General features: G+C 41.6%; 1 protein-coding gene across 3 annotated transcripts in view; it reads left to right on the top strand.

Annotated features, from left to right (window-relative positions):
- Window positions 1-22,870, top strand: part of AMBRA1 (autophagy and beclin 1 regulator 1) — a 117,096-nt gene that overhangs the window by 82,901 nt on the left and 11,325 nt on the right. For all 3 annotated transcript variants that reach the window (XM_039705069.1, XM_039705070.1, XM_039705071.1), the window contains 2 exons: window positions 6,475-6,614; window positions 22,656-22,748. In XM_039705069.1, the coding sequence (XP_039561003.1) occupies window positions 6,475-6,614; window positions 22,656-22,748 (233 nt within the window). The remainder of the gene's footprint in view (window positions 1-6,474; window positions 6,615-22,655; window positions 22,749-22,870) is intronic.

The raw sequence follows: 22,870 nt of genomic DNA, 5'->3' as shown, positions 1-22,870 counted from the left end.
TTTTCCTGAGTGAGAGCTTTGTTACCTAAGATGATCCATTTCTTCATAAGACCTTGTTCCCATTAATTTTAAATGTAGTAGTTGCATGGCAGGCTTGTGAAATAAAGTACCAGCTGATAATGCGAAGAAATCACCTAAAGAAAGGAAGGCTTAGGTGTGCTTTAATGAGACTTCTCTGAATTTGAAATACCAGCAATAAATTATGTGATTAACCAGGATCAGGAAGAACCAACAATCTTTTATGTTTGCAGAAAGTTTCGCAATCCATCCAACAGGACTTTCTGGTGCTGGCCTGTTTTAGGAATTAGATCAGCTATCCACAGTTAAGGTTTCAGTTGTTGAAAATTAAGAGTTATCATTTAATTTGTTGTGACTTAGAAAGCAAAGCTAGGATTTTCTGCATGGACAACAGGTGCAGAAAAAGACAGAAAGAGGTTTGTTATATTGGTAAAGACTGAAGAAAAATTTTATATATAATCCTATTGCATCTGAGGAAGATAAATGGGGTTGAAAGAAATTTTATTTGTGCTGAGCACTGGATGATAAAATCCATTTGAGGATAGGACTGACAAATCCGAAAAGATAAGTGCATTATTTTTCACTTCTTCCATTTTAACGGAGAAGGTCTTTTGGAAAGATGTGTGTGTTGTTAGCAGGAATCAGCTGTGGGGGAGGAGTTGGGCAGCATAGGCCAGCCTGCCTAACAGGGAGAGACTGGGAGCAAGAAAGCAAATCTTTTCCCCTATCTCATCATGGGAAATAGGTGCCTTTTTCTTTGTATCTCCATATAGGCACAGAGGCTCCTTCCAAACAAAGGGGAGATTTGCTATGTTTCAAAATGCTGGTATACATTGTCTTATGAAGAAATGTATTGAGCAATCAGTCAGTTATCCCAAGGAGTGTTTGTTTTGCTTTGCTTTGCTCTGCTTTAGACAAGCTAGGCTTGAACTTGGCTGTAGAGGATTCTGAAGTTTGTGACAGTGCAAGTCTTAAACCTGAATTTCATCATATTTTGTGAAATTCATTAATAGGTGGCGAAGTAAAAAATGTAAGCAAAAACACCATGCTCTTTATTAAAGAGATCAGTTTAGAATGTCGTTTTCTTATTATACTTCTGGGCCTTCTAAAAACACAAACTAATTGACTGCATAATAAAGTCAGTGATGCAGACTTACTGGCCAAGGACATGTGGTGTATTCAGTGGAGTGGTAGATGCTTTATAGAAACTTACCTGATACCTTGGTGTCACAGGTAAGCTAGTTAACACGTTGGCATTATAAAGATGTCAGGTAAGATCTTTCAGTGGTAACACAGTATTAGGAGGAGGCAAAAAAAGGATAATTAATTTATTTAAATGCTCTCTTGAAAAGCTTCCTGCAATTAAAAAAAAAAAAATTAAGTCAAACTTGCTCTGCTTATGCCTTCATGCTGTCACTGCATCTTATCTGCTGCTCTGGCAAATACAATTGGAGTTCATAATTTTCTGCATTTGTGTAATGCTCTTTGAGTAGTTTCAGACTGTATGTAGGCCTTGCTTGGAGATGTACTTTCAGTGAACTTAATACAGTGTTGTGGATTGGCTGTGATTTTAGGGCTGCATCGGTAGTATAACCTGTACTCATTGAAGAGCACTTTGTTTACCAGTACAAACTTTACATCTGTGGAGGTGAGAAGTACATTTTATTGGCTGCCATTACAGTTATACTCATCCAGCAGAGAGAAATGGTCCTTCCTGAAGCTCTTCCTAGGCAACCCAGGTCAGAGTAGCTGCAAAACTGTATTTTACCAGTCCTCCAAGAGGTTTCTTCAGTGTTTAACACATCAGATATTTCTTTCCCTGTGTGTTTTCATTGTCACTCAGCCTTTGGTGACAGTGTAGTTCAGTTGAAAATTCATAATTATGGGTTAGGCTTTTTTTGTGATTTAAAAACCCACCTTATCTACTTCAGGGATGGCAGGATTTCCACATGTAAAGGAGACAGCAGCTGCACCCCCACCCCCCCAGCAGTCCTTATCAAGGCTGATCTGATAGCCAGCTTACTGCTTAGCCTAAGCAAAGGTAATGGCTTGAAATTTATTGGCATCTCGAAGGCAGATGCATCTAGTTGAGAGCAGAAATGTCTCTATTGAATTAAAAAAAGATAAAAAGCAAGAGTTCCTGCTGAGTTTTCCTACTGCTTGTGCCAAAACTTTCTCTTCTCCAGTTTCAAAACATGTTTGTTCTTTCTTGAGTGCCAGAGAGAAGAAAGGTCTCACTCTGATAACAAGTAGTATTCAGCACTCCCCTGCTTTTCATTGCTCTCCTTAGAGGTGGGAAGGCCTTGAGCAAAGAGATGGCTGTGCAGATGATGCCTCTCTGCTTTGGCCAGGCACGGCACAGCTTGGATCAGCTCAGTGCAGCACCGTGGCCAGCTGGCAACAGGAGCACAGGCTTGGGGCTGCCTGCTGCTGCTTTGGTGACTGACAGGATCCTGGCAATTGCCCTGTCCAGCTTTTTGGTGTTGGCACATCCCAGAAATGGGGGGAAAGGTGGAATTTGAAGGGTGTTATTAAAAAGCAGCCACTTTTTAGTACAGAATGGGAGGGGAAGACAGAAGGACTTGCTCAATAATGAGGATGTAGCAGAGACTTTTCACAAAAAGTTTTCTTACCTCTCCAGGGCACGTATAAATTAACTGACTAGCTGTATGCTTGTGTATTGTGCCCTGGGCCTGTCAGCTTGACGTTGAGGAAGAGATCATTGAGAAAGATTCCTTGAGGCTGTTGATTGTCATGCAGCCTCTCCTGGCACACTGCCATAAGTAAATACCGAAGTTAGTGGCTGTGACAGTACTGATGTGACAGTGGTGACAAGTTGGAGGGGAAGCAGCAACAGTGGGCTTGAGGTGGCCTTTGCACTCCAAATGCAGCTTGTTCTTTGAATAATTTGAGGGCCTGTTTTTTCCTTATCTTCATGCCTTATAGCCCTGCTTTCTTTGAGCCATCTTTTCCTGTGGCTATGAAGCAATGAAAGCAGCTTTAGAGAGTTCACAGTGTATGATGTACATGCCCACTCCTGTTGAGTGAGGATGGAAAGGGCGCACCAGAGAGATAAGTTGTTGCTTCTAGTACAGTTTTTGGAAATAGAAAAGTGCAAACAGAAATCAACCAAATCTTTACCCATACTTCATGATTACAGGAATGTAAAATGGAAGCAACCATCTTGTTTCTTTAGTGAGTATGGCTTCCCCTTGGTACAAATTGCCTTTTGTGTGGAAGTTTAGCTACCTAGACAGTTTTGGTTTTTCTAGATGAAGACTTTTTACCTTTCTGACATGCCCTGAACTCAAGGAGAGGTGGATTTCTTGAAATGACAGAAGACTGCTGGAATCCCTGGCAGAGTGTGGAGAGATCACCAGAGACAGAGTTTTCTACAAACATAACTGCAGGTCAACCAACTGCTCTGTGTAATTTAGGCTGGACCATGGGACCCTAAAGGGAAGGAGTAGGACCTGCCATGAGTACTGAAATGATATTTATAAGTCATTGTTGTTGCAAGAAGAGAACAGCGTGCTATACTTGTGTTACCTGCTAGGGCTTAAGCTTCCATATCTATGTTCTGAAGCTCACACTCCTCAGATTTCACAGTGTTTGTTGTTAGAGAAACGTACCATTCAAAACTATTTCAGAAGAGCATCTGGACATAAAGGCAGCTGCCAACTTTGTAAAATGCTGAATTGCCATGTCTAATGGTGTTGCCACGTATTATTGAATTGGTAGTATAGTGATGCTAAGAGCAAGTTTGATATTGGTTATGGTGAAGAGCATGGAAGCTTTCTGTGTCTGCTGATGCTGATAATGGGTGATAACATGTGGTACAATGTGATATCTGGTAACTGAAAGTGCCGCACTATTAAAAATAAACTCTCTGGAAACTCTGAGAGTATCGTGGGCACCTTTAAAGATCAATCACTGCACTTTTACAGCAGTGTTTCTAAACTGATTCCTGAACCTTGGCCGTCAACATGGCGTTCCACATGGCCTGCAATTAATCTGTGGACCAGCTCTAATGAAAAGAAACTCTCGAATTATCAACTTTATTCATTTGTACTATTGATTTTAAGAGTTTGAGGGTTGGCAGCAATCACTTGACCTAGAAGCTGGAGAGTTATGTTTATGTAGGATTCCTGTAGTAACCTGAGAGTTTTTCCTACAAGTTCAGAATTACAAAGCCCAAACAATCCACAGCAAAGAGGTCAGTCTGTGGTATGTTTTCAGGCTGGCTACTTTGGTTGAAATATCTCAGTAACTTTTTATAAGATTTAATAATCAAAACAAGAAGACAAAAAAAAAATCCAAAAGGAATTAGCTGTGATCTATGGCAAATAATGCTTCCTGGCAGAGTTCTGACCTTCTTTGAAGAGAAGGACCTGCTGATGTTGAAGGAACTTAAATTTTTTTTCCACTCTGTGTATAGAGTAGGGGGTCTTGTTAATGGATGCAATTGCAACAGACAGTCTGTATGACTGCATCAGATTGATTAGCTGGGTCCTGGTTACTGCTGCGAGTGGTGATTATGCCAGTACAGCTGCTTTCTCTTTTTATGTACTAATTACCACACGCACGGATGTCATCACCCTTAACACTGCATGGAGTTGTCCCATTAGCGTGGGAGTGGGAAGCAGCAGGGGAGGGGAGCTCTTCAGCATGACAAGCTGTTTAGAATTGAATGGAGTGGAATGATGAAGCAACTATTCTGATGCAGAATTTTAAAGCTATCTTGTCTTTGAGATTCAGCCCTCAGCCAGCACTTGTCAAAAGCAGACTCATGTCCTTGTAGGAGCATTTTCCATGGGGTGCTGTTTGCTGCAAAGCAATAAAAGCAGTAAAGCTCAGCTGTAGCCAGCAAGTCTCCTGGCTTGGTGTGGCTGGTTATGGAGCATGTGGGAGAACAGCTGTGCAAGCTGACCCGCCAGTTGGGAGAGCTTGCTGCTAGCCCAGGAAGGTGGTGGTTTCCTCAGATGTGACAAAGCCATTCTCAGTAGAAGAGAAAAAACTGATTGCTTCTGACTTGCCAAAGAAGGATATAAAGGAAGACCCTTGCAGTCTTGAGAGATTCAGAATGCTTATTTTATGAATTTATGCTCCTGGTTCTGGCAGACCCCTCCATTTCCCCTCCTTCCTCCTCCAAATCCAGTCTTCTGAGAGTGCACCCTGATCTCCATGGTAACAGGTGTTAACCATTGTACAGCTGATTCCTCCCCTTCTGTTTCTCCCCTTGTCCTTCCCTCCGTGCTGCCCCAGCAAGAAGGCAGGGCAAGGGAATGGGGCTGATATGACAGAGATGGGTAAGACATAGCTAAACCTCTAAAGACCTGTTCCTTCTGCCCAAATGTTGAGCTTCTCTGAATACACTGACTGCTGAGTGATAGCCAAGGCAAAGAGTGGCCACTTCTGCCATACAGAGAAATCCTTTTTTCTTGTCTAATGTGACCTCCTCAGAGGAGCAGTTAAATTTGTTACTGGTGATGGGAAATAATGTAGCTATATTATTTTGCTCTGACTTTCTTTGTGTGCATAGAGGATGCTCAGGATGAAGGTTCTGGGTACTAGCTATTGGAGGGCACAATTAGTTAAGTAATCCTCATGCTTCTCAAGTTAAATTGTCAAACAGACATGATATGCAGTGGGCAACAGAGCTATGGAATAAAATGGCCCCAGTTTGTTATCATAGCTGATAAGTACCATCCAAATGGCTTCTAATTATTTACTTCAAGTCATCTCAGTGGTGCAGTAGTGGTTGATGTGCATTTCCATCAACATTCATCCTATTGCTCCAGCATAACACCATTCCCTTCCCAGCTCACTGGTTCACCACCATCCCCTTTTCCGTGGAGTCTGGAGGAAAGGTTTTGTGAAGGTTGGATGCTTGCCCACTAGAAAATATAGTGAAAACCTGTCTTTCACTTGGATTTATCCCATTGAAAATCCAAATTCAAAGTCTGTTAGTTGCAGTGATGACAGTGTACTAGCTAAATTTTTGAAGAAATTCTCTTAATGATTTGGTCTTGCAAATGCAGTCTTCAGTCCTACCCTTCCAAAGTCCTGATACTTTAATGGCCCAGTACACTGAAGCATCTTGTCCCTCTCTATTCTAAGTAGCCAAACTTATTATTACTGCTTTTTCAAGTTCCCCTGCCTTTGTTTTTGTGATATCCATGTGTCATATTTTTGGGCTAAATGGGTTGTTGTCAGTATACCCAGTTTGGGTTGCTTCACAGCTGTGTGCCAGTCAGCCTGTTAAAGATTTAAGGGCACATGTATGTGCATTTCTAGCAGCTGCTTACTCTCACTGCTGATTAAGTGGTGGCTTGCAATCCTGTAAAGTGACATATCTCTATGGCCACCTGTGCTGCTGTGGGGAAATTTGTTTGAGCCTCCTTGGCTCTCCTGCCTTGTGTTGTCCTTTCAAGTCATCTCCTGTTGTTGTTGCAGAGAGTTTTCAACGTTCTGTACCCAATGCCTGCCGACCAGAGGAGACACGTCAGCATAAACTCCGCCCGCTGGCTGCCTGAGCCAGGGCTGGGACTGGCATATGGCACCAACAAAGGGGACCTGGTGATCTGCCGACCAGAGTAAGTGCTTTCCATGGAGACACTACATGGAGCTGTGACTGCTTTAGCCATTCTGTTCTCAGCGTAGTGGGGGTAACATGGCTGCTCTTGTGCTTGAGGCATCCAAAAACCCCAGTGCCTAATAGTTCTTTGGACTGCCACAGTGTTTACCTGAGTCTCTTACAATCAGTATTTGTTTTGCTGATGGTAAACTTCGGAGAGTGAAGTGCATCTCATTAGCTCATGTTATTTCCCGTGTTTTACTAGGATTTCTGAATCCTTTATTTCTTATATGACTAGTGCAGTGTCTTTCAATCTCTGTGGATTTACAGATTTCTGAAGGTTTACACTGACAGGAAATTTGAGTTCGTAATATGCTTGCTTTCCTCAGCTTTCTTGAAGACCACAAACCAATTTGAAAGTTGCTGACATAGAATTATCAAGTACTTTTTTCAGTATTCAAGTAAGAGATTCTATGAACTGCAAAGATTTTTGTCATGATTATGAGCAAGCCAGTGAATTATTTTGGTGTCCTCACTTACAGTCCAGTGGTGTGACATGTACATTTCAGTTCTCTTTAATTTGTATAGAGCTGTGAAAGGTGTAACTACCCCTTTGTAAGCTTACAATTCAACGCAAGCTAGTTCAGTTGTGGTCTAACACATTATGACAGTGACACATATTGCTTTCAGTGTTCTTGGGGAGTATCTGCCTCCTACTTTGTTGAAACCCTTCTTTCCATTGTGTTGTCCAAGTGTTCTTTTGCAACCACATTTCTTTTATGCTGCAGGGACACTTCAGGAGTTTCTCTGCTTCAGGTATTTCCTGGTAGTAAACTACCTTAGTATTCTTTTGGGTTGTGCTTCACATGTTGAAGTTCCTTGGAATTTAAAAGCTGGCACCTAGAAACTTAAAGCACTGCTGGTGATTGCACCCCATGCATGTGGACTCCATCTGTTGTGCCATGACATCGGGCATGTGGTGCTTAAGGAGAGTCATACTGTCAGTTTAGAATCACTAGCTGAAATCAGAATAAATATATACAATTGTAACAGTGACTAATTCAGCACAGCCTTCTGGTGAAGTCTGTGGTTGGAATTCAGATTGGCCCAGTTTTGGTAGTACAGAATGGCAGTGCTTTTCAAACAGCCCTCTTGTTCTCTTGAACATAATCTTTCATCAAGACCTTATTTATACATAAAGTTCTATAAGATACTGTTATGGAATAAGCTCTAATCACTCTCTTTCAGGATAAGTGGCTTTCTTTAAGAACAGTTGTATTTTCTAAGCAGAATTATTCAAGAATAATGGCTCTTTTCTTGAACTTGAGAATATTTAAGTTATTTTCAGTATAGAAAAATGGTTAAGATTTAGTTTGCTGATTATGGTTCATGAGAGGAACTTGGATGAGAACCCAGGGAAATGAAGTCTGCCTGAAGGTAGATTCTTTGATTGAATGCTGCAGAGTCAAACTTGATCTGGCTGTCCTGGCTTTACACACCCCACATTACATTTTCACTCCAGTGCTTGCAGCATACCCCAAAGCTGAGTGGCATGTCTCTTCTTGGCACCTCACTAATTAAAGAGTCAATATGAACACTCTTATGGTATGTTATGGAAGCACAATTAGCTCTTCTGCCACATCTGTGTGCAACCTTCTTAGCTCACCATGTTAATTATACACTATTCCAACAAAAATAGGTGTTTTGTATGTGAACATGAAACAAGACGGCTGTATTAGCTAGGAAATTTACTTGGGGGTTGACAAAAATGCTTCAGCAGGTTTCCTGCTGGTGAATTGGAGTGATTGATGCTTCTGGTGATAATTGTAAACATCACATGGACTGGTGGGTTCTTTCTGGAGCAGGACACCTGATGTGTTCTATTCTCAACTGCACTATTTTACCGAGCAAGAACAGTCAAGAGTGACTTGCAAACCCCAGCGTGAAGGTGTAGATACTCACTGAGCTGTATAATTTGCATTGAGGCACTAACATAAGAACACAAAGGTGAGTGGGGCTCTATCAGAGTAGAAGTGGCTTGCAGCTGTGGTGTCTGTTCCAGATCTACTTGACAGATCCTTAGAGAAAGGAAAAATCCTGACATGTCAATGCCATCTCAGTAGTTCCTGGCTTAATAAACTTTGTTTGAGATTGGTATGTGTATTTGCTTTAACTTGAGAATTGGGGGTGAAAATGAAAAATATTTGTGTGGTTTCCATACATAGTAATACAGTGGAAGACAAATACTAAATGCAGGACTCGGCAATTGATAGAGTACTATTATATGGAGGATAGTCTAGCAAACAGCAGGAAAACATTATACTACTGATCCCCCCCCACTGTTCTAATTTGGCAAAGAAAACCATGGTCAGTAGCAAACAGCAGAGATTATAATAATTCCCTGGGTCTTAATTCCCATATGCAATGGAGGCATCTGATCCAAGCACTATAGGAGTCATATAAACAGATTGAAATAGCAGCTGTTCCTCAAGTAGAGGATGTAAATGAGTAGACTGGAAGTACAAGCTGACCAAAAAAAGGAAAAAGGTCTAACTTGAAGCTCCATGGACTTGTGATGGGATGCTATGCAAGTAGTCCCAGTGTTCAAAAGAAGCACTGGATAAAAATTGAAATGGCAAGGTCATATTATGTTGTCAGTCCATTATTGTAATCTCAGTACACAAATTCATAGGGTAATTTCTGAAGGTAAGTAAAATAAAAACCATGGAAAGTGGGATCAAATGCATTGTGATTTGCCTAAAGTGGAGTACAGTAGGTTGTGTACCTGTCCTTGAGAATTTCATGGTTTTATTTCTAATTAAAGGGTCAGCCAGGGATTTGCTCTAAGTGTAGCATATCTGTGGTTTAGTGAGGCAGTTCCTATATTGGAACTACAATAAATCTGGTTAATTTTTAAAGAATTAGAATAAGATCAGGTAAAGAGTGGGTGAAGTCCCAAAGGCTAAAGGAAAGAATACAACATTATTGACATCTGGACTCTGCAAAAAAGAGATCATTTGGCTTCTTTAAATAAACAGTTCTGGAACTGGTTGATTAATACTGTTTACACTAATGGCTGGTAAGGGTGCACTGAATAAATTTGCTGAGGATATGACATTAGCTTTGTCATTGCAGAGAAAAATCAAAGTATTGCAAAGGAATCGGATTGCTGTTAAAATGACTGGAGCTGTAGAAATGAGAACTTAACAGTACAAAGTGCACTTAGTGACTAATTACACTGAGTTCAGTAGATAAAATGATGGAGGAGGAGAAAGACCTGAGGTTTTGGTTGATTGTAGGTGATTAAGCCATCAATACATGAGGCTGTAAGAAAAAAAAATTTCTAGGATGAGATACAAGATGCTTAACAGCAGAGGTGGCAAAATATTAATATGGGTGTAGAAGAAGCTAGATATATAAGCTGGAATAGTTTAAAATTTGCCTTTTAACTTGTACAGTAGCATAGAGTGCTTGATAGTGGGAGCAATGAAACATTTTATCTAAGAAAATCTGCAGTGTGGAGTCTTTATCAGGGCTAAAAACGAAAGCTAAGGAGGGGGTTATATAGCCTTCCATAAATATCCAACTTGTTCCAGTGCTCAGTCACCTGGACAGTAAAGAAGTCCTTCCTCTTGTTTTGGTGGAACTTTGTGTTCCAGTTTCTGCCCATTGGTTGTTGGTCAGCACTGTCGAGAAGAGCCTGGCTTCATCCTCTTGACACTCTCTTCAGTCCCTCCAGTGTAGCCCTCCACTGGACCTGCTCCAGGAGCTCCATGTCTCTCTTGTCCTGATAAGTCCAGAACTGGACACAGTGCTTCTGATTTGGCCTCACCAGGGCTGGGTAAGGGGGCAGGGTCACCTCCCTTGACCTGTCAGAGAGTTATTAAAGCTCTTTCTAGTACACCCCAGGATTCCATTTGCTTTCTTAGCTACAAGGGCACTGCTGGCTCATGGACAGTTTGTCCACCAGGACCCCCATGTGCTTCTCCACAGAGCTGCATTCCAGCAGATCAGCCCTCAGCCTGTGTTGGTGCAGGTTCCCAGGTTCAGGACCAGCACATGCCTTTTTTGGATTTCAGTCAGTTCTTCTCTGCCCATCTCTCGTTCCTGTCGAGGTCCTTCTGAATGGCAGCCCAGCACTCGGGGATATCAGCCATCCCAGCTTTGTGTCGTCATTGAACTTGCTGAGGAGGCATCTGTCCCTTCATCTAAGGCATTCATGAATAAACCAAACAGTACTGGGCCAGTATTAACACTTAGGGGACACCACTAGTTATAGGCTTCCAGCTGGACTCTGTGCTGCTGATCATGACCCTTTGAGACCTGTCATTCAGCCTCCTCAATCCACTACTTCATCCTCACATCCATCCTGCCCATCCAATTTTCCTATGAGGATAACATGGGAGACTGTTACAAGGCTTGCTGAAGTCAAGGTAGACGACATCCACTTCTCTTCCCTCATCTATCTAACCAGTATTCCCATTGTAGAAGGCAGTCAGGTTGGCTAAGGGTGGTTTGTTTCCCTTTGGTGAATCCATGCTTGACTATTCCGACATCTGTGTAAATGAAGATATTTCAGCTGTCATCCAGGAGAGTATTGCCACCTGGCTGCATACCCCACTTGGGTAAATTGGGCTAGCAGTTTGGATCTAGATACATAAATATATATATATATATATATATATATATATACACATGTTTTTTATTAGAGAGCAAAGAGGCACAAATTAACTATGACTAGGTTGTGACTGCAAATTAGAGGAAGGTGGCAACCAGGTGGTTTCTGCAATAGCCTGTACATTTGTTGGGTGGATGCAAAAGATTCAGCTGTTTGGAAATGCATCTCGGCTTGCAGAGACAAGTGTATGACTTAATACTTGTGACTGAGGGTGGGACTGAGCTGCTGAGCCATGAGGCAGGTTTTGGTATTTTAAACCCAAGGTTCCCATCTTAATCGGTGTTGACAAGTTGGCTCTCAGAGCTGTTGTGCTCTAGGGAGGTGAGAGCAGGTCTGTGTGACCTGTTAAAAACTTGGTGTACTTTTCCTTCTGAATGTAAGTCTTTGAGGAATGGTCTGTGTGAAAGAACCCAGGGGACTGGATTCCTGTGCAACAGGAACCCAGCTTTTAGAAATAACTTCCTCTGCAAGTGACCAACAGGAGAAACTATTTACTCTTCACAAGTCTGATTTTGGAGCTGGAGCAGGAGGACTCAGGTCTGTGGTTCACAGGCAAATCCTGTTGATAAAAGAGTGTTGGCTCAGATGTGGCTTGGGAACAGGTTGCAGTCTTTATGAGGCTGTGACAGCCTTTTTCTTTTCCGAGGGTCTGGTAGTTCACTCTTGTGAAGGTTGCAAACTGGTAGACTTCCATACCCATTAGATCATGAGTCTGCTATCTGCTTCCACATGGCTCAGATTAACACATGGTAATCTGTGCTTTTTGGATTTAAGATGAATTCGTGTTCAGTCCAAAAGTGTGGTATTGAAAGGCTCTGAGGCTGCCATATTTTCAAGGGTGGGCACCACGAGCTAAATCAAGACATTAAATTGATAACAGCGATATTCAGTGAAAGAGCCATGTCAGATATAAACAGGAATCCCAATAGGCATACCACATGAGGCAGTGTGCTCCATTTAGGAACTGAACTACTGGGTATTACTCTACTGGGGCCTCGAGGTCTGTCACAGGAAGTGGCCCAGCAGTGTGAATTCCCCCACTCCTCTGTTGTCCTGCTGCACACTGACTTTTCTGCATGGCTGCTAGTGTTTTTTTAGTCTCCTCAAAGACGTTTTTATCTTGCTACATTCTACCTGACATCCTTTGTAACTGTGGCCAGTAATAATCTTCAGTAAATCTCTCTTTCTTGACGCTGCATACTTCAAGGTTTGATTCAGTTTCTGAATCTTTGGATTTGCATCATGGAATGAAATCCTCAGTGTCTGTCTTGTATGGCAGAAACACCTCTACTGAATTAAAAAGGAATTTGATTCTTAATGCCCACAACCTTTCTTATCTTGTCACATCCCAACAAGAGCCTTCCCCATCAGAAACATCACTGGTGGGGCATCTCAAACATGAACTGTCTTGTGAAACGTAAACAGGTGAGACCAAAAGTGGTGAGGAGCAGACTGCATGCCGCCCTTTGCTGTCTTTGCTTGTGGAGGAACACCATGGGGAAAAGGCTGGGGATCCAAATATCAATTGTTTCTTGTTTCATCTTGAGTGTCCTTTCCCCTGTGCTCAGAAGCAGGTTCTGGAAGGGCTCATTGCTCACGTGCTTTTGCAAATACTGTTCCAGAAACCTCACTGTTCTGAAAAAATGTTAAGCTCTTGAAACACACTGTCTAAGGCTAGTTTTTTAATGCAGGCATCCAGAAGAGAAGAAGGATTTCTTCAGCAGTCAGAGCTTCTGGTAATGGTATTAATATACTCCAAAGGATGCATCTGGTTCAGAGACAGCATTCCTTAGATTTCTCTCATTGGGAAGTAGGTGTGGAGAGTCTCAAACTGATTCAGTGCTATTCAGTGTGCATATTTTAATTCTTTGGGGTGAGATCTGTTTCTAACATAAAATGATTCCAAGAAAATTATCTTTATGATAAATTCTTATGCTTTGCAAGCAATCACTGCATTTATCTGTCTGTGCCAATCTTTTTTTTCTCTGAGAATAGCATATCCTCTCATCTACTGATGGGGACAATGTGTCTACATCTAGTTATCAGCATTGGTAAAGAGATGGTAATCTATGCAGCTGCCTGGCACATCATGTCTCCCTGCTGGCTGGCTCCATTCCTCAGGCTCTGCAGCCTCCAGCCATGATGCCCCCAGCAGCATAAGCTGCATCCTTTGCCTTTTAAGAATAGCTTCTGGAGGATGGAGTAAACAAGAAGCCAGAAGGAGGAACTGTCTTCCTTCATGTGTAACCAAGGGATGTTAGGCACACTGCATAGGAAATGTTCTCACAACAGTTAACTGGGGTAGCTGGAAATACTGTTTATGTCTGAGTCCTCCCAGCAAATAGCCTTTTGAAAGGCAGCATCTGCACCGGGTCTTTAACAAGGAAATGAATGTGTGTCCTGGACTTCTGCTGCCTGTTAACCACAAGATACATTGAATTGTCTAAATGAGGATAAAATATGCTTTGGATTGATAAAAGGAGGAAAGATGGCCCATTTTGCACTATAGATGCATCCTGCAAGCATACATTTGGATTTTGTGATTCTTGCATTTAAGAAAAAAAATAAATTAATTATTTCCAAATTCTGCAGGGAAGCCGAGGTAACCTCAGTGCCAAGAGGCTTGGTCATTGTAGTTGTAGAAGGAGAGTGCTAATGTGGAGGCTTGAAACAGTATTTCCATTCTGATACTATTTTTTATTCTTTTTTTCCTTTTTGTATGAGAATGGAATATCCAGGATGACTGATGGCATTAAGTGAAAGTCACCCTCATAAAATTCCACTTAAATATGTCTATGATTCCTAAAGATAAATTTTGAAAGCTGCTGAAGTCTTCAGTTACTAGCAAGTTCATTTCCCTCACCCCATTCTTCAAGATGTACTGTAGGACTGACTCCTTAGTGACATTTATTTTCCACCATGAGAAAGGGAACTTGTTACAGAGCTCTGTGTTAAGAAATCATAGCCTGGTATTTACCAGTTTGTGTTCTGCATCACTGGTCATCTGCAGGTCCTAACTAGTCCTCAGTTTCAGTAGCACTCTTTGTAAGAGCACAGCCACATGCTGTAAAAACAATTATCAAATGCTTCACTTACATCTATTCAGATCACACCTGCCACCTTTTCTTCCTGTACTTTTTTCTAATTCTATCTTCAAAAGCAGTTAAATTTCATGCAAGCAATTATTTTACTAACTGCCTACTGAATGTGGCTCACTCTTTCATTGTTTCAATATATCTTCTTTTTTCTATTTGTTATATTACTCTCTTTAAGGATAAAAGTTACACTTGGAAGACAATAATAGTTTTAAGTATGACTTTCTTTTTGAAGACTGCTGCTAAGTTGACTTTTTTGCCCTTTTGTCATTTCCTCTTTTTTTTGTAACATAGTAAAAACAGGTGCAAGTGACTCAAAAAAGTTAACTTTTTAAAAAAATATTTCGAAATAAGTGCAACCTGCTATGTCTGGCGTATTTCTTATTCCCTAATTACATAAGTACCCTTGGGTGTTTTAGAAGTGGAGACTTCAGAGATGAGAGTTCAATATCTTGTCCACTTTGAAACATCATTGATTTTTGTCGTTAGCCTCACAAACGAATAGTCCTTTTTTCATTCTAATGCCATTTTCCTCATGTTTATTTTTAGAATGTCTTTTCCCTCTCTTGCAGCACAAGTTCTCCGGCTGTCTTATAACCTTTTTTTTCCTCCATGGATCTATACTAGACCATGCTTGTTCACTTGTTTACTTCCTTGGCTTTCCAATAAGATTTTCTTTAATTTTCCAGTTTTTAATCCATATTATTTGTGGAGTTTTATTGTGTGTCCCTTATGCCTGTTTTTTCCGGCAGGACTCTGCTAATGAATCCAGCTAGCAAATAAAACAACCAATTTTTTTATTTTTTTTTTCATTTTCTTTCCCTATTTTAAATCTGTCTGCAAATGGTCTTGACTTCATGTCTACAAACTGAGTAGTTGGAGTAAGGATTGCAATTTTGGGTTCTTGAAGATTTTTTTTCATTTTTTCTTTTTTTTTGGAGGCACTTTCCCCTACATGCTAAACAGAATACTTTTTGGTTGGATAATTTCAAAGCTGCTGAGATTAAAAATAAAAAACTGCTTGCCCTGGATCTCATTGAGACTTGACCAAACCAAGATCTTGGTTCTGGAGCTTGGCATCTTTGTGTGTGCACATTCCAGTGTTCTATTAAAAATCAACATTTGCTATGCTTGCTAATTTTAAGCACTTATTTTGACATTGCTTTCTCCTATTCTAGATGTATTTTCCAGGTTTAGTTTGCTGGCATAATATCTACAAAACAAGCCTACTTCATCAATGTTAGCTTCTGCTAAAGCAGTAATGAAAGTTCAAATATGACTTAAGAGTGACTTTGGCTCTTTTGTAGTGGTTGAAGATGTTTTAAGGCCTTAGAAGGCATAAACAATTTGCACTCCCCCAAAGACTCCTAACATCCTAAATTGTCTAAGCCACTGGAAGAGCTGATAGATCATAAATAGCCTAAGATGTTCAGAGTTCAAAGCTTATTTGGAGTATATTCTGCCTGCAATCACTTTAAGCAATTAACAAGGCTTTAGATTTTGAGAGGACTTAAGCACGTTGTCCATCTTTAGAGCAGTGTGGATGATAATATCAAGCTGAACTGTGCTTGTTTGAAGACCTTTAAGCTGTGTGTTCTGGAATCTGTTATTTATCTTCCAGAGGTGTCCCTACCTAGTACTTGGTGTGGTTGGAGCCAGATGGCAAAGGATACCATGGCATACTGGCAAGATTTAGTGAGAAGAAAGTCAGTGAAAATTCAGGAAATTCTTATTTGTTCTATTTCTGCCGTATTTATTTCAGGCTATTTGGCTTGGGTGCTGTGCTCATTTTCTCATAAACATGATACAAGTTACAACTTCCTATGCCACTCTGTGTAAACACAGTGTGTTTACATGACAGTAGTGTAAAAATTTTCTGAGAAAATCGCTTTTTAAAACTGTTCTGGTGTTTTAGCAGAAGAATGAAGGCTCGCTGAGAGAGACTTTCCTTGTCCTTGTTCTCAACACAGGTTTTTCTGTGCAGCCTTGCATTCCTTAAGGACAGCATTCTCAACCTCAGTATTTTTACTTGAGTCCCAAGATAATAAAACATTCACATTTTCATACTAAACTCTTTTCTTTCTGCTCTGTAATTGTCTTGGTGCTTAATTTCCATTTGTTACTCCTATTGAATGTGTTCGAAGACTGATTCTTAATTGAAGACTTCTCCTATGGAATATGAGACAAATTCCTCTTCTGGTCATGTGTCATTCACTTTAAATTATTTTACAAGTCTGCTTATCTTCTACATGCAATCTGTAGGTAGGTTGCAAATGCTGACTCCTGGAAGTCACTTAGTTTTTAGCGTTGATCAGAAGAAACCATTCTGTTTGGGTTCTTCTTATTGTATTAATCTCTGTTTTCTTTCACTCCCTCTTCTTTCTCTCTGAAGTATCTACCAGCTTAGCTGTGTGATGACTCTTTTCATTAGCAGAGATACCAAAATTTTGCTGAGGGAAGATGGCTGTTAGGGGTCTGCCTTCTGTGTAAATCTTATCCACTATCCACAAGATCATGAACTGGATCCAGCCTTTAGTGTCCACTTGTAGACAGAACAAACTTGTATGTGTTTACATTGTTGAGACACAAGAGCTGCTGAATTAGCTACTGGTGCCACCAGCCTTATAAGGCTGACCTCATACAAATGGTGTGAGTTTGAATACAGCACCTTCAAAAATCCAAACATTTAACCTAGCTGGCAGGACTGCACAATCAAATGAACAGGACCAGTTGTCTTGCAAAGTGTTCCAAGCTGAGTTGGCACCCTCCCTGAAGCAGGCACACAGCTACCAGCTGCACCAAGCTGCTGCTGTCCTGCTTCTGCAGCACCTTGGACAATTCAAGTAGGTATCAGGGTATGTTTCTGCATGGTTGCTGGTTTTCACACAGGCAAAATTTGCAGGATTCTGGAAAATTAGTGGGTTGTATCAGTGTGAGGAGTAAAAATGAGGCTGCTCTTAGATGCATCATTCATCTCAATGTGATGGACAGGATGATGTCATACGTCATTTAAATATCTGTGGTTGTCAATCATAAACTGCAGATCTTGTGTTCCTTGAATTTCTATATTCGATCTTGTGCCCTTCCCCTGGCTAGTTACACATGGGCTGGCACCAGTGAAGCTGCCACCTCTTCTTGGTCAAAGGGAGTTACTGCCCTGCAGAATTAGTCCAGAAATCCCCTTTGCTGGTTCCATACAGTTTGCGCAGCAGCCAGTTTTCACTTGGATTTGTCTCTGCACGTGGTTCATCGCCTGCACAGAAAGCTAAATATTTATGAAGTAGGGCGTTAGAAATTATTGTTTTCCCATCCAGGCAGCTGCTGGGAGTGCCAAACTTCGCCTTGTACTAACAATACCGTTGCCTAGCTAATCATGGGAGCTAGGGATGGGCTTGCTGTGCTGATCATCACCACACTGGCAGAAGAGATAATGAGCTGCTGACAAGGATGCATCTGGAATCTGGCCTGCATTGCATTGCATTGCACGAGATACTGTGTGCTGCTTCTTCCTTCCCAAACTAGGACAATAGATTCCTGTTCCTTAGCATAGTGTCACCTTGCTCTCTTGTAGCTCACTCTATTCCTTGATTCAGTTTGAATGGCTTAAGAATGACAAGTTTACACAAAGGGAAGAAAGCATGTATTGGGACATTCAAATCCTTTGTAAACCAATCTGGTTTTGTATGCTTGCATTTAGTGATCTTGAATGGACAGTATATTTGAGAAATCAGCTTTAAGGAATATTTCCTTTTGTGGAGAAAGCAAACTTGGCAGCATGAAAATCAGGTGCATTGCATGGCATCAGAAAGGCAGTTTCTTTTCTGTGTTGGGCTTGCCATAGTCCTCATTCTGGTTGAGGTTGTGCTGATATTTTTGGATGGGATTGCAGACAGCAATGTTGTCATCAAAATTTAATTCGGTACTATAGCAAACAAGTGGGCTGCTGTTGGGCCTTTCCATATGGCAGGATTTGAAGGAGGAGAGCAGTGCATTTGCTCATTGCTGCTGTCTTCTTCAGATTTCCCTTAAATCATCCCCTGATGATGCAAGTAAAAAGGTAGTAAAGTGCTATTTATGCCTTCCTGGACGTGCATACACCACTTGCAAATTATGGATTGTTTTCTCTGCTGTCATGCTTCTGAACTGTATTGTTATGGTAGAGTTGGGGAGTTCTCATCCTAATCCCTCCTCATCTTCAACTCCCAGTTTTGGATATGCCAGCTGAGGGGTTACCCACATGTCTGAATCTGTTTGTGCTGACATGTGCTTTGTCAATTTGCCCTTCAAATACTGGTTAAGCAAGTGCACTAAATTGCATTTTAGTTCTCTTGTAATTTGTTAATAATGTTGTCATTAATTTCTAGTACTTGGTCCTAATTTCTTCCTGTAGACATAACTGAGCTGTGTAGGCAATACCTCTGTGCAGAGAGAGAGGCTTGCTAAGTTGTTGGCTCTTAATACTTAACAGGCTCCACTCTGAATCCTTATTTGACTTTCAGCAAAGCCTGCAAGTCTGTGCCCTTCATCCTCTCCAAGCTCGTTAATAATGTGAGCTGGACACAAGCGTGAAGGAAAAGTCCATCTTAGAACAGATCCCTGCTGGGAAATCCAGGCTGTGAGCAGCTCTGCATGTAACAAAGCTAATGGAAATTTCCAGGGAGGGCTTAGAGAGCTTAGTGACAGCCATAAAAGGGAAGAAAGTAAGAACTTGACTAAGTGGACTTCACTGTCCATGACTGACACAGTGCGGAGAATTGCAATTTTTCACCCTAAAGCCCTGGGCAACAAATGTCTTTTTTACTGCATCCACATCCAAGTGGCTCCATGCTACACAGAGCTTCTACCTTATGCCTTGAAAAATGTAAAGTGCTTCTAGCATTTCTATGTCTAGAGTTTGATGAAGCAAAAGTTAAATGCTTACATTACCTGAAAAATATTCATTTCTCCAGTGTAAGCTCTGCTTCTTTGGAATGAATCGTCAGGCCTTGATTTGCAAATCTCCTGGGAAACGTACTGTGAAAGGCTGCTCATTTACAAAATCCAAGCAGTATTTTGCAATGGGAGCTCAAAAACCTTTAGGCTTTCTGAAAAGGGAGATTGCACTATTTTAAATAGGTGTGGCTAAACCAGAACAAGTCATAAGCTTAATTGAAAAACTGATTTACACCAAGGTAACTGTGGTTGTCGCACACATCTTGTTGTGTACTGAAGTTCGTTTAAGGTCTGATTGATTATGTGATGAAGTTTCTAATGCAAATATGGTGTTAAAACTGGCATTTAGCCCTCACAATAGCAGTATTTCTTTGATGAAATTCTGATTGATTAAGAAGAGACATTATGATCTTCATATAAAAGGCAGTGCCCAACCAGTGCCCTCTGTTAAGTTCAGGTGTATGCTCTCCTCACTGTATCTTGATGCGCCTGAAGCATCTCTTCTCTAGGCTCAATCAGTCATCTAAAGGCTGGAAAACCTAATCAGGAGCAATCTTGATGCTGATCTTGGGGCTGTAAAGAGACCAATGTGGATTCCAGCTCATAGATGTACAAATGCATACAAAAGAGGACAGAGATGGTGCTGAGGGCCTTGTGGCTTTTGCAAGAGGTGGAGTTGGGAAAGAGTAATTTGTGTAGCTGGCCAAAGGAAGAGGCTACTGAAAGGTAGCAATAAAGATGCTTGCTGCTGCAGGGAGTGCCAGCTGTTTATTGTGAGCCACTTTTGCCCAGCAGGGAGACACACCAAATTAAAAAGCCAGGTTAAAGTGGTGCTGAGAACGTTGAACTCCCATCATGGCCTAAGCCTGTTTATCGGTGTTCCCAGAGTCAGCAGCCAGAACAGTGGCACCATCTGCTACAGGTCCTCCTTTTAGGGAAGGAAGGCAAAGCCCTTGATTTTCTGGCAGTAAAGGAATAGCTAATAGGACCCTGACAGTGAAGCTCAGCTGATAAATGGCAGTGTTTAAAACCAGTATGAAAAGTTATGCATTAAATCGAATGCCTGTTGATTTAAGCATGTGCAAACTGACAGCATGAAGTTAGAGTGGACTTTGCTGTTCAACAACCTAACGGTACAGTAGTGAGACTCTGCAGAATAGGTAGGAGCATGGTCAGGAGCTTTTCATGGATGTATTCCATGTCAGCTTGGTACCATGATGCTTTTGTAGAAGTGAAATTGATCCACTCAAAGAAGTGTGTGTGCAGGAGCTGGACTTTCTGTTTATTACAGAAACATGGTGTTTGGTGGAAGAGAGGAAATAGGGTATTGTCAGCTCCCTTCTTGGCCTGGGGAAAGCTTTATGGTCTTCTGGTTTCTTGTCTTGAGAGCTAGCAAGCTGGCAAAGACAAGTAAGGCACACATTGGCAAGGAATACCAGTCATGTACATAGCTGTACGTGATGTAGGGGACTATGCCTGTTCTTTGGGAAACATGAAGATGTGTGGAAGAAGAGGGAAAAGAGCACAGGTCAGCTTAGCTCTGTTGTGTAATAGCTGTAGATACCAAACACACTAGACTTTTTATGGAAATTTTGACTACGAGGTCAGAAAGTCTCTCTTGCCCAGGGACTGTGCTGCTTCGCAGACAGCAAAGTGTGACAGCTAATCCTCAGCCAGTATATTAGGCAGGGGATGGAGCAGCCAGAGGGGCTGGCACAGTTTTAGTGACAAGTTACCATCTGTCAGTAAACTCAGAAACCTTTGTAAATCAGCATCTCACTGGCAGCTGCTTTCATGGATTATAGTGCAGCACAGGACTAGCTCAGCACAAAAAGTAAAAAAGCAATGGCTGGTTACTTCTTGTATCCTCCATGTGTGGTTTTGTTGACCTAATTTTGTTCATCTCTCACCCTGGGTCCTAACCTGGGGCACTATCATCCTGGCAGTCTAGCCCCAGGCCTCCAGTACACTGCAACATCCTCCGAGCTGGGGTTCTTCCAATTCTGCTGAGACATCTCTTTACAGGGGCAACAGTTTTTATACGTATGTGAAACATCTCGTTTGTGCCTGAGCTGTAACCAGCTACCAACTATTTGCAGCAAATCCTTTCTTCAGATTATGGGACTGCCCCTAGTTCTGAGTCTGTCTGCAGGGTGCTGGAAGTCCAGCTCTTCACACACAGTTCCCTTGTGTCTACACAGGTCTTATTTTATTGGTTTGGGGTTTTTTTCCCCCTGGCTTGCCTTGCTGTGACCACTGCACAGCACTGCTAACTCTCCACTTAGCCCCATCAGGTGTGTGCAGTCCAGCAGCCACGTGGTGGTGCACAGCATCACCTAGGCATTTCAAAACTCCTAGGCAGCTCATATGAGCTGTCAGCATCGTGTGGCAAAACACTCCAGGAAGTGCCTTCCATGCTAATGCAGCCCAGAGTGCTTCTGAAGGTGGAACACAGCAGTAGGTGGGAGATCTCTGTGCTGCCTTGGACTGCATAGTGAGTGCCTGTCCTGTGACATTTCTGTATGGCACAGAGTAAGCTGGATTCGCTCTCATCCTCTTCTTGGTTGGATGCGTACTTGCAGCATTATGGTGGTTTTGTTTCTGTGATTGTTGTCTTCAGAAGTGCTTGATAACCTTCTCTGTTCCTGTGAGCAGTGAGCCCTGACTTGGTGTGTCTTTTGGGGAAATGCTGTGTGAGAGGTTTCCAGAACATTGGTGGTTCCATTATACTTAGTAGCATTAGATGTAAAATTCAAGTTTGCACTTTTCATCAACAACCACACATACTGTTGATGCAGTACAAGCTCTTCTGTAGAAACTCATTAAAAAATCCTCTACATCTGTCCTTGCTCCACGGTGGCTATCAGTGAGAGGGATGTATAAAGATTATCTGTAGATAGAATGAGAATCATTTGCAAAGAAATTAAATGTTGAATAAGGGCAGTGTCTTACTGACCATTACCTAGTGCAGGAAGTGCTTGCAGACACCACAGGGAGAATTGGCCGTTCCATTCCAGTTCTTTATTACTTACTTGGAGTTAGAGTAACCTGATTTTATACACACAGTTGTATGTCTTCATTGCCTGAAAATCTCTCTGCTCCTGTTGCTGTGTCTTGGTGCTAATACTGAATTGAAATGAATGGAATATTCCAGAGTAATCTGGTAATACAGCACTTTGTGTTTGCAGGATGGTTTATGGTGATGAGCCCTTTTAATGAAAATGTGAACTGTGAGCAAGATCTGCAGTTTCTGTAGGGCAGAAATCAACACTATTCATGTTGTGGGGATGTAATGTGTGCTGGCTTGAGCAGTGTCCTGTCATGCTAATATTTTTTCCTTTTTTGGCATTTTAAGGGCCTTAAACTCTGGAGTTGAGTACCACTGGGACCAGCTGAATGAGAATGTCTTCACTGTGCATTCCAGCAGCAGGAGTACTGAGCGGCCTGGGTGAGTCTCCTGGGTGTTGGGTTAGAGAGACCTGACCCTTTCTGCTGTTTTTGTTAGTTCTGACATCACTTCTTTGTTCCCTTACCACTGGCAGCTTTAAATATGCAATTTTCTCCCCCTTT

The sequence above is a fragment of the Passer montanus genome, unplaced genomic scaffold (assembly GCF_014805655.1).
Source record: "Passer montanus isolate IOZ18808 unplaced genomic scaffold, ASM1480565v1 scaffold18, whole genome shotgun sequence".
Lineage (NCBI taxonomy): Eukaryota > Metazoa > Chordata > Aves > Passeriformes > Passeridae > Passer > Passer montanus.
The sequence above is the reverse complement of the archived record's forward strand: the minus strand, read 5'-3'. Positions and strand labels throughout refer to the sequence as shown.